At 34.9% G+C, this 12,900-nt stretch overlaps 2 protein-coding genes across 3 annotated transcripts in view; one reads left to right on the forward strand and one right to left on the reverse strand.

Moving 5' to 3' along the window:
• Positions 1–448: 448 nt before the first annotated feature.
• Positions 449–7,709, forward strand: LOC115445008 (senecionine N-oxygenase). The gene is given in 9 exon segments (XM_030171044.2): positions 449–696; positions 2,436–2,591; positions 2,593–2,627; positions 3,053–3,191; positions 3,608–3,779; positions 4,351–4,626; positions 5,103–5,266; positions 6,737–6,880; positions 7,365–7,709. Coding segments are annotated over 9 exon segments (1,296 nt in total). The 5' UTR covers positions 449–693; the 3' UTR covers positions 7,572–7,709.
• Positions 7,710–8,813: 1,104 nt separating this feature from the next.
• LOC115445006 (senecionine N-oxygenase-like) overlaps positions 8,814–12,900 on the reverse strand; it is a 52,968-nt gene continuing 48,881 nt past the window's right edge. For both annotated transcript variants that reach the window (XM_037438307.1, XM_030171042.2), the window contains exons 4-8: positions 11,381–11,552; positions 10,910–11,182; positions 9,951–10,111; positions 9,550–9,693; positions 8,814–9,305 (exon numbers count right to left, since the gene is read on the reverse strand). In XM_037438307.1, the coding sequence (XP_037294204.1) occupies positions 9,099–9,305; positions 9,550–9,693; positions 9,951–10,111; positions 10,910–11,182; positions 11,381–11,552 (957 nt within the window). In that variant the 3' untranslated portion in view covers positions 8,814–9,098. The remainder of the gene's footprint in view (positions 9,306–9,549; positions 9,694–9,950; positions 10,112–10,909; positions 11,183–11,380; positions 11,553–12,900) is intronic.

Genomic DNA, 12,900 nt, shown 5'->3' on the forward strand with positions numbered 1-12,900 from the left:
TGCAAACGGTTTATTCTTAAATATATTTTCATAATTATTAATTACGAATATCAAAAAAGATGCTAATATAAATTACGGGAGCGCCTTTACGAATGCATATAAGATTTGTAACATCGCTAGTGGCCATGGAGACCCTACTGACCTCTATGTTGATTCACGAACTATACTATCGCGCGGACGACATTATAAAATACTTACACAATAATTACCATGAGAGAAACAGTGTATGTATTGTAAAACATGTAATTATTCCCTCAGTAGAACCAGGATGAAAGTTAGATAAAATTGAATACTTAATATGTTTATTCGGCAACGAGATAATCTACCGAATAACCTACATTTGTCGACAATTGGAAAACATTATTACTGCCAACACTAATAAGGATAAATGAAGCCATCACATAGTTTTCGACTTCTCTAAGCAGAATTTTTGTTTGCAATAAAACGATAATTTCCTTTCAATTGAGATAATGTCAAAATTGACATGGCGCTTACGATCTATTGTTTCTTACACGCACGGTTAGTTTATATTCGACTGTCTACATTATAATATTTATTATAACAGTCATTGTATACACGCCGTGCAAAACAGTCTTGTGTAAACTGATAAAAAATATCAAGATCTGCGATACTAAACGACGAAATTAATGGTGAATGGAATAAAAACATAGTTTACATTGTGTACAAACCATTATGGTACGTATTTTATTTTTACGCGCTTATAATTAATTTTATTTGCAAGTACAATATTGTCATATTATTATTATTTAACACTGTATTTGAAACATAAAACTAACCTTGTTTTATGAATATGTAGAGATTTATTTATATTTGGAATACCTTAGACATTGACATTAGCGTTGTGTTTACGAATCTCGTTTGTATTCTACATCATTTGATCATCATCACATGTTTTTAGTATAAAAATGTTCTCTGATAACATCTCTGGTTAATCTCCACTATACTTTGCGGAACTATGTATTATTTATATATTATTTGTATTACAGGTATACTCTTTGATAATAATAATATTATTACACTAAAAGCTAATACGTATAAAATAAGCATAAATTTATTTCATGCGGATTTTTAATATTCTCACACTGGAGAAAAATTTTGAGTTGATGTTAATTTTTCTTATTGTCTTTAGTTTTTATAAAATTGCTTTAATTCAGCTAAATAATACGATAAATATATATTAATTTAGATAAAAAATAACAACAATGAAAAAACGTGTTTTCGATCATGAAAAATTATGATTTCTTTCGAAAGCTTACCAAGATGAATACAGCTAGATGGTGCATTTTAACAAATGGAAATTTAAAATTACAAGTTTTAGTTTTTACATTTCATAAACAAAGTATATTTTCAAGCACGCCTGTGTATTCAATTTTAAAAACCCTAAATCGTCTTGCAGGTTTATAGACGATTTTTTCTTGATAAAGTATAAGCACTATGCCTACTTCTTATCTCACTTGTATAATAGCACCACGTAATGGTTTATTATTTCGATTTATCGTTTTGCCCCCTTGCTTATAAAATATATGTAGAGCATTGCGTAATATTTGTACAAAATTATCGTATCGTTATTAACATTATATTATTAACAGTCGAGATAATTAACGTTCATTGATGAAAGAAAAAAAAATTAAAACAACCTTGAACATTGACATTGGCATGGCGTTTACGAATCATGTTTCTTAATATTGTACAAACACTAAATCGAAGACAGCAGATAAATAATATTTACTAACAACGCCATCTATTTTCAAGTGTGAAATTTATTGTTTACTAGTGGTCTAAAATTTATTTTAATATCTAATGCAAATCATTGAGACAATCGACAAGTTCCGATAATTTGGACTTTGTTTCCTTACACATAGGTGATTATTTTAATCTTTATTTTTATATGATTTATTTATACATAAAGTAAGAAAATAATTGGGGTACCTATATAATACTAGTGCGGGTGTTTCATAAGTTTAATACGTTAAACCATAATAATTATCAAATTGATTTGTTCTGCACGCGCCATATCAAAATGTTTTGACTAATGAACAAAACTATGTTCATGGCTATTTAATATACTTAATTATTTAAAGTTAAAAATGCATCACACAATTTTCTTCTCAAATGTAGCTTGTAATTATAAGCAATTATTCAAATTAATTTCTACTTTACTGTATCATCTGTCTCACAAACCAATTAAAAAAATTATAAATCAACCCAATAAAATTCTCTATTTGGCTTAGGAAGATATGTATTCTTTTATTGTATGCACGTCATGTCAAACACAAAATATGAAATAAAACCCTAACAATAAATATCGGATATTTACTACTATATACATTTAAAATAATTCTTAAAACTACATATCTATTGGCAAAGATATTTTCAACAAGCGTTAATAAAAATACGCTTATTTTGAATTCCAGGCGAAACGAGTTTGCGTCATTGGCGCTGGCGTAGCCGGTTTGGCTTCCGCAAGATATCTTAAAGAAGAAGGTATTAATTTTACAGTTTTAGAATCGACTAGATACGTCGGCGGTACCTGGAGATATGATCCAAGGGTGGGCACCGACGAAAATGGCCTCCCCCTTACATACAAGCATGTACAGCAATCTAAGGTATGTATCAATTTCTTTAACAGTTTTTATGCAATAAATTTATTGTCTATATAAATACTTATGTACCTACTGATAAGAAATCAGATATAAACAGGTACTTAAGTGTTCGAAGAAATAAAACCAAAATCTTTATCTCCATATCATATGTTTAGCAATAAATATTTTAATATCATAAAACTCTATATCTATATAATACTACGTGATGCATGCTTAATACCAAATACACTTTATTGCATGGTTTAGAATAGATATCCTTCTGTTGGTATGCACAGATATTTATAATTAATATAATGATTGCAATGCAAATGAAATGCTCTACACTCCGGGAAATTCGGTGTACACTAGAGCTATACAGAGTTATTCAAACACTGTACAGTAGTGTGTTGAACCAATAGATGGCGCTAAATTAAAAAACTCTTTTACAGAACTAATTTACCCAAACCAACAATGGAGATGAGAGGCTTTCCATTACCAGATGGCATCCCATCGTTTCCGCCTTGGCACATATTTTACGAATATCTGCAGTCTTATGCAAAGCATTTCGAATTAGAAAAGTACATAAAGGTAAAGTTAATATCAGAACCAGCCTTTAATGCATTCTGCAGTGGCGAAAGACGAAATTTTCCTAAATGGAACCCCAGTCAACAAATTGGTACTTATTTGCAAAAATGGGGCCTACAAATCGTTCTAATTTTAATTAGATTCTATTGAAATTCTCCATAAAACCGGCAAGAATCGGTTTATAAGGACCTTTCGCCACACGTCGTTTAAATTCATTCTACAAATTATATATTTCACCAATTGTAAAGAAAATATTCTCTTGGGACCAAAAATCTCTTGAAATTTTTGATACCCAGTGTACTGCACACGGGCATGACTCCAGACTTTCCGGTTTTTGAGCTTAAGCATCATTTTAATTTAATTATACCAAATTATAATATCCTTGTATAAAGTTAATTTTAATTTGGCATGTATTTCAGTTTTTACACAACGCTGTGTCAGTAAGGCGTGAAGACGATGTATGGAAAGTCAAATATCAAAATGTAAAAACGGGCCAGCAATTTAATGAGGAGTTCGACTACGTTATAGTTGCGAATGGACATTTTAGCAAACCGAATATGCCGAACATACCTGGCGAAGACATATTTCAAGGTAGTGTTGATTTATAACAAAATATAAACAGGTTTCACTTATGCAATTATTAAAAAATATTAATCATGATTACAATTAACAATCACTTCCCGAGATTCAATCCCAAGTGGCGTGTTTCGCAACCACACTGTCCTCATATTTACCAACCAGTTTATCCAGTTAATCTATGCGCCGGAGCAGCATTCATAACAATAACATATCTCTAAAAAGTAAACTATTAAAAGAAGAAATAAATAACTCTTTCGATAATTGATAAAAATTATATTGTTTTAATATTGCATTTATTATGACCATATTCATATACAATGTAGTCGATAGAGTTTTTTTCTTATTTAATACTTTTCTCGCGGCTTTGCCCGCGTAAAAGAGTTTTTCCGGCATAAAATATAGCCTATATTCTTCCCATTCTCGAACTACCTCCATACCAATTTAATCGATATCCGTTCGGTAGTTTTTGACTTTACCGCATTCATACAAACACGACGGGAACGTTGTTTTATAATATATGTATTTATTTAAATTAATCTACAATTAGATACAACGCAGCTGTTAAATAAAAACCAACTTCCAGGAACAATAATTCACAGTCATGACTACAAAACCCCGGAGCCGTATCGCGGTCGCCGCGTGCTGGTGATCGGCGCTGGACCCTCCGGCATGGACATCGGCATGGACGTCACCCACGTGTGCTCCACCATGTTCCACAGCCACCACTCACCTGTCAATTTCAGGACGCAATTCCCTCCGCATTACGTAAAAAAGCCAGATGTCAAAATGTTCAATGAAACTGGAGTTATTTTCGTTGATGGCACATTTGAGGAGATTGATGACGTTATTTATTGCACAGGTATACTTTTTAGTTTAAAAATGTTCAGCATCTGACTTAACTTTAACAATTGTACGTCCAATTGCCCCGTCTTACATTCATTATGAATATAGTTTTTTTTTTATTGTTTAACAGTCCTATTTTTTAACCATTTTTCACCCATGAGACTAAAATTTCTATATCGCAATTAACGTTAAGAAATCATAAGTCCAAACTAGTTTTATAGAAGATTCTATAGTTTTTTTAATATATTAGCTTTTGCACCGGCATAAAACTCCTGCTTTACGTTTTTCCTAAATAAAAGTAATCTATGCCCTCTCCAGGGTCTTAAACTATACCTATGTTTCATCGAAATCCTCTCGGTAGTTTTTGAATTTATAGCATTTAGATAGACGCGGTTGGGACTTTGTCTTATAATATGTAAAGATTTTATGAGCTTGTCGTTACGTTCACAATTTTTTTCCGTCAAATAACTAAATTATTGTCATAAATTCCAGGTTTCCATTATGATTTCCCCTTCTTAGACGAGACCTGCGAATTAAACTTGAAACCACACAGCGTGTCGCCCTTGTATAAGTACATGGTGAACATACATCAGCCATCGATGATCATGATTGGACTGGTCGTGCGTGCTTGCTTGGTAGTTGCTCTAGACGCTCAGGTAAGCTGTTGGTATTATCATCACTAGGAAATATAACTATTGCTGGTGGTAGGATATATTTCGTATCCGCCCGAATAGCGATCAGCGTACACAAGGTGTTAAAACTCGCCATAGAGGTCCATGTAAGTATGTCGCGCTCCAGGATCAGCCTGGGTATATCTAGTTCCAACAGGCCGACATAATTGTGCCAACTGCCCAGGGATAATCATCTCTCGTTAGTTAGCATTCTATTGACTACACTCCACTTACCATCAGGTGCAGTGTGGTAACTTTTCCGTTCCCGTATACAAAAAAAATACAGTTAATAAGAAAAAATCCGATGGCACGTCCCTTTACACCACAATATACTAATTCTCTTAACTCCTTTTTTTTTTTTTTTTTGTTTTCGCGGAGAAAGTGTCTTATGACTACCGCTCAGCCTTCGTGGGGGGCGACTGAGCGGTTATGTTGGGGTCACCGTGCCTTACGACCCGGCATTGCGCCGCCCGGATTTGATGTCGACCTTCAGGCGACCGCCGAGCCGAGTCCCTAACCTATATACAACGCACGGCATACCAACTAAAACTCCGCGGTGGCCATCTTCGGCGCATTAGGGCCGAATGCGAGTTTCCTCTGACGGAAATGTCTAAGTCTACTTCCACAGCCGCCCCTGCGCGGTGCCGCCTAGTGCGGCCCGTCTCCTGTGAGGGGGGGGCTCAGGAGCCCCCGCGCACAGAAGGACGCCCTCGGCGTCTACGGCAGCATGAGGCCAACTGCACACTGCCGTCCATCCCGGGGGTCAGCCGAAAATTGTGCAAAGACGCACAAAAATGCACAAGGGCGGACAGCCCCCTGCTGCCCGCCGACGACCCCCATCGTGGCCCCCAATTAGTCGCCTTTTACGACAGGCAGGGGATACCGTGGTGAAATTCTCCAAACGCCCCCAATCCACAGGGCGGGAGACGCCGGTCAGTCGTCCACCCGGCGCCTCCTACGTCTCCTCTGACGACGGGAGGGATCCTCTCTCTCCCGATCCCTCTCGGAATTCTCTTAACTCCAACCCACTATACAAAATTACTTAAATCGTGTAATTTTATATTACGTCTCTATAATGAAAGTACTCAATATTAAAATAAGGAGACTGCTTCCTGACCAATGGAGTAGCTAGGTAACCAAAAAAAAAGTGGGGAACCCGGCCAAATTTAACAAGCATAAACAAGCATTTAGCAAGTCATGTGAGGACCTTAAAGTAGTCTTTTAGACAGGTATGATGCTCTGTTAGTTTTCAAGGGGTGATGACTAAAAAAAAGTCACTGTCAGGTTTGAGAAGCGCTTTAGAGACCCCTGACCATTAACTTAGCTGCTAGCACTTCGGTATCTATATACTTGAACTTTATTTATGCCAAATCTCACACCCTCTGTGCGCACAATGTGTTTAAAAAGTATTTTTCTTCGAATTTTAATACGCCTATGTTACAATTAACGTTTCAGGCTCGTTACGCTACCGCTCTAATAAAAGGCAACTTCACACTGCCGCCCCACGACGTGATGATGCAGGAGTGGCAGCGGCGCGCTGACGTGCTGCAATCGAAAAGCCTCCCAATGTCTCACATACACTTCTTAGGAGAAAAAGAGGTAGGCCTTTGAAAATAGTGTTAAACACTTCTTATGGCTTATTTCGCAATTCCTGAGTACGTGCTTCTCGTCACATTAATGTGTAATCTGACTCAATACAAAAGTCACACTGTAATCTATACTCTCAAATAAATGATATTAAAATAAGTACGTATTATCTACATTAACTGTTTCAAACGACAACTGTCAAATAAAATTACTTGACACTTGTGATGCAGGGCCATATATTAGTAACTTTAAATTGGCTGTATTATTCCGGTAACTAGCCGGGATTACATTATATTTTGTTTAGGCATGACAGCTTTAATTATTATAGTTTATTCATCAACTGTAAAAGTGACAACTCAGGTAAACACTATAATAGTTGTCATAATTCAAACTTTATTTGAACAAAAGTAACAATGTTTCGACTGAAACAGTCAATAAAGAAATTGGCCGTTACTCAAGTTCAATTACTTAAGTGAGAATTCATAACTTTTTTCAGGACGAATACTACGCCGGCCTTTCTGAAGAGTCCGGAATCGACCGGGTTCCGCCTGTCATGTTTAAAATCCGAACCACCGACACCGATGCGAAGCTCGAAAACCTTTACACATTCCGGGACTACGTATACACGGTCATAGATGACCACACTTTCGTCAGAACTATAGAAGACCCACCATACAGTGACAACCGTTCTGTGTATCCATAGATAAAGATAAATTCTGTAAACTGTTTCATCTTATCCAACTGTTAATTCATACGACCAATTTGAATAAAGAACCGCCACGCGCCACCTTTGGAACAATCTCGAAGACTAACGAATTAGAATAAAGTTTGCGTAACATCCCTATGTACCTTATTTTGATTGGTTCATTTTCGGTATCGATTGAATGATTGTGATTGGGATTATTAAAATTGATCAACAGTCAAAAAATGTGGGAGATAAAGCGAATGTACGGGAAATAATTGCCTCTTAATATACTTACCTTTACAGAAAAGAGACGTAACATTCGCTTTGTCAATCACTTTCTAATGACTAATTTTGTAAAAATGTTACCCAGTCCATTATTTTCAACAATAGGGTACCGGACTCATTTTTGTTCTTTACTATTATCAAATATTTACATAATATAAATTATAACACAGAAGGAATTATTAAAATCCGGTAAAAAATCAACAAGTTATAAGTCTTTGAATTTCGGTGGAAGGGTAATTAACAACAAACAGAAAGAGACGAAATACCCACGTGTGACGTCACCGGGAATTACGACGCGTGCGAAAAAGAGTTGAAGCGATATCCCCACATCGCGCCCACTTCTGCACGTTACAATATTTTAAATATGAATTACTCGCTCATTTTTTAACCAATTGTGATGCAGTTTTCGCAGGAGTGCTTCTTTTTCGTATTATAAACCATTACATATAGAATAATGTACAAAATCAAGCATAGGCCGGTCCCCTATTAATTTAATAAAGATATTTATATTTTTTATAATTTATAACAAAATAGTTCGATTTATAAAATGGTAACTACTTTGTTATTCCAATCGTACTTGGCATTATTACAATATTACCACACGCAACATTATTATTGCTACCTGCCAGCTTTTGCACCTCTTGCTACGGTCAGAAAAGAATTATAATCGGGCAAGAAGAAAACGCAAGTGATATTTTCAATTCCTGTATTTGTACTTATGAAATTATTACATTTAATTATGTTTATTAATATAATGGTAACGATTAAAATAAATCATATTTTGTGATACGAATATCATAGTTTTTTTTTATACAATTTTAATGTCAGTTTAACTGGGTAAAAGGATAATCAATAAAACATGGAATCTAAAAATAAACTGAACTAAAAAAAATACTCTGTCAAACAATAAAACTATATTGGACGGACTTATAAACAATACTTTAAGTATTGTTTATAAAAAAATAAAAGATATAAAAATGTATCTATTTAATATTGCTAAAATTTACAAAATATACAAATTGGAATCTTTATGAGCCAGCTTCATACTTTACATTTAACGAGCTCCTCCACTTACTTGTCGCGATAATAATGTCATAGTTTATTATTTGACCAACATTAATTTAAAGTTGATATTAACAGTTATTTGTGATGTGGGTTAAATATTTAACATTAAAAAGAGATTCAACGAAAAATCAAATATTTAGTTACTTTGTAATAAAAAAATGCGACTAAGGAAATATTTAAGTGTTCCTTTACATTTTACAAATCATCAATCGGACATGGCAATACTTTCCTGGGATTATATTTCCTTTCAAAATGAGAGTCGTCCATAATCTTGTAGTCGTAGTCGCGGTAGTTAAGTAGGTCTTCTAGACGGTTAACTGCGTTGAAATCTCTCATCTCCGAGAGCACTAAGGGAGCACGGACTACGCCTGCTTCTTGAGTTAGGTTGCCGAAATACTGGTCCTGGAAGTACAACAAAATATATAATGTCATTTTCTTTGGATTTATCGTAGTTTAATGAAACTAGGTATCTTAAATAATATATCGCTAAGATTTCTTAAGTCTGCTTAATTAATATCCAGATTTTCGCCCAATTGTATTCGTATTTGATTTCTTTCTTCTTCCCGTCTAACATTTAGTTCCATGTATATCTTTCATGTAATCGTTTCCATACATTTCCTTTTCACTTACATCAAGTTATTCTTACCATATCATTTCCAATAACATTGACATCAACTATTTTCATTCCTTTCGTTTGGATGTTGTACACATGGCTAAGCCAGATATTCAGCATCTCTTCTTGCGACGGAATCTCAAACTTGCCAGCGGCCAAGGCTGCTGAATATTCAGCCTGTAAGTAAAAAAATATTTGTTCAAATATAGTAAACTCAATTCTACAAACAATATCTGCCAAATTAATGAAAGGGCAAAGTAAAAATGTTGTTAAGTTTTCTGAAATTTCCAAATGTCTGGGCAATTGTCTTCCTTGTAAACTACCATAAAATATTAGAAAATTTAACAAATTATGCCACACGATGTCACTGGCGTGACCAAAGGAGTTAGAGATATATTTTTGTAAATAAGTACAGAATAATATTATAAACAAACCTGAGCATCCAAAACCCTGTTTATAATTCTCTTAGAAATGCCAACAAACGTCATACTGGGATGTTTGATGTTGACGACTTGTTGGTAGAGCGGCAGGATGAACTTGTCAGTTGCAGTCACTCCCGTGCTGCTGTCCAGGAACGGGTGATTGTATCTGTAACCTACAAACCAAACATAAATAGGAAAAACTATAAGTCCATCATATTACTAGTTAGGCTGAACACCTACTGATGGTGCACTCGTTAAGGATTTTAGTAACAAACGGAAATATACCCTAATGCTAGAACATTACAGTTGACGTTTCAATGATGTTGTATTTATATGTACATATCTACCCAATAGTTTTCTAATGAGGATCATATAGTTATCTCGAGACATCATAGTTTAGTTTTCTAAAAAATGGGTTTTTATAAATATAACTTCTAGGTACGCGTCGAACGTCATAGCTGCTCTTGTGTTATGTTTTTATCAGAACAAGTTTTTATAAATAACCACAACGCCACACGAACAGTTATAAAACCTATATCTTATATAAGTACCTACAAAAAAGCGGTGCAAAAGAAGCAATAAATCAGGCCAGCATATGCCGATTGTCCGAGAATATTTATCTCTTGGCGCTCGTCACGTTTTTGGGTATGACTTCACTTATCATTAGGTACAGTGAGGCCACGTAGCCGAGCCCCCGATAAAATAAGTTATCGTAGTCTCGTAAATTTCAATGGATTATATCATAACAATCTATGAGGATCTGAAGCTAAAATGCAACTTTATAGCATAAAAAATATACACGCTTTCGTTTGCAGATATATAAAAGAAGTAATATATATAAATATCACAAGCTTCAATGGAGTATTCCATAATGATAAAACTCAGTAAACCGTACGCTATAAAAAACTTAAATGGAACATTCCACACTACTATTAAGTCCGTATAAGAATCCATAATGATTCCATCCATACCTGTACAAAATATAACATCGTCGAGTTCCTCAAACGTGCCATCTTGGAATATGGCTCCTGTGGCCGTGAACGCCATTATGTCCGGCTTCCGAACATAGGTGTCACCAAAGTGTGGTTGATTGAACATCGCGTGATGGCTGTGCACCAATTTGCTCGTCACGTTGGAAAGATGGGTAGCGAGGTCCAGACCTGAAGCTCCGGCGCCAACGACTAGCACCCTATGGTTTCTATAGTCTTCAGGGTCCTTGTAATCATGACTATGGATCATGTTTCCTAAAAAATATTGAATGAATGAAGTGGTAATGTATTGTTCAAGGAGATTTGGATTAAAAACTATATTAGATAGAGATAAGTGTACATACATTTAGGCATTGTTTTATGGCTCATCTTAGTAAAACTGAACCTTAAGAACAGTCTGAACACAAATTCTTAATGAGTATATTTACTTTGTAAATTCATTCAGGTAGTTACCTCTAAAAGTTTCAAGCCCCTCGATCTTAGGCCATGACGGCAAAAGGTATTGACCGCTGGCGACGACCACGAAATCACAAGTTTCTGTGCGACTTTGTTTAGACTCTGAGTTGTAATAAGTCAGTTCCCAATGATCATCGACCCACTTCACTGAGGTCACTAGACTGCGCACCTGAAAAAAATATTTATATGACAACACGAGCAAGTAGCTAGGCTTTTGGTAAGGGCTACGATCTAACTAGTAATAATAAAAATAAGCTAACGATCATAAATAGTAGATTCATCATAAACAGTAGGGCCAAAAACATCAACCAGAACTTTGAATTACGAAGCACTGCGTGGAATGTACTGCGTTCGTGATTTTGTGTATAAAATCTCAAGTAATTATCAGTTACACTGGCTATTACATTGTCTACATTGTACCGTATGGACATCATAGTTCTTGTAAATACAATATATAACTTGTTTTTGTTTCAAATCTATCGAGCAGTCACGTCCAACTCTTAAGTGTGTTGCATGAGATAAACAAATTTCACAATAAGCTAATTTGATTACATGCTATTTGCAATATATACCTGTTTACAGAACTATTTTGTATTAAGAAAAAGGTAAACATAATTCGGATTCATAGTAACACACAATCGAAAAATTCATCAAACTTCATTTTCATAATTAAACTCTACATTCCAAAGTATTTATCAATCACTGAAACCCATACCGATAATTTCACTCCCCACCTAGTTTTTTGTATTACAAATCTGGATCACAATCAATTGAAGCCTTGGTCCACGACGTGTGGGCTTGACAACTTTCCTTATACGGCTACAATGGAACATCATCAATTCACGAAAATGAATGGGCTCTTGTTCTTGACACAACTTTTCAAATTTAAAAACATCGACATTAGCATAATATAATTCAAGATTCACACATAATTGGCCGTTGACAAGTTTCCTTATTTGGTTAACGATGTCATGAACAATGCAACAATGGGTGAAGATAAAGCGCGAGAAGATACGGTAGGGTGAGCGGCGTGAGCAAACATTTCCTCACCTAAATCAAGATACTTTAATTTTTAATACATATTCAAATAAGAATTGAATCAGAGAATTTATCACCTTTATAAATCCTTTTGTAACTACTAGAGAATTGGCGGTGGTAGTGCCGCGGCGGTACTTACTTGTAGGATATCAAGCAGAGAAGCTCAAGGAGTCACCTGACTCGCTCATTCACCTTTGTGAAGACTATCTAGTTACATGTAAATTGTCTACTTCCCTTTATAGAAAAATAATACGCAATACCACCTCGTGATAAAAAGTGTCTCGTCTTTATATATATATATATATATATATATATATATATATATATATATGTCGGTAAAATATACGCTAATATATCAAGGTTATTAGTTTAAGAAATTGATAAATTATAATAACTCCAAAAGGTGTGTCACGAAAAAACTTCGCCAACAAAATTATTATTGTCATTGCGTCATTTTATGAAGTTAATTGTTTGACCAT

This window comes from Manduca sexta, chromosome 13, assembly GCF_014839805.1.
Source record: "Manduca sexta isolate Smith_Timp_Sample1 chromosome 13, JHU_Msex_v1.0, whole genome shotgun sequence".
Classification (NCBI taxonomy): Eukaryota; Metazoa; Arthropoda; class Insecta; order Lepidoptera; family Sphingidae; genus Manduca; species Manduca sexta.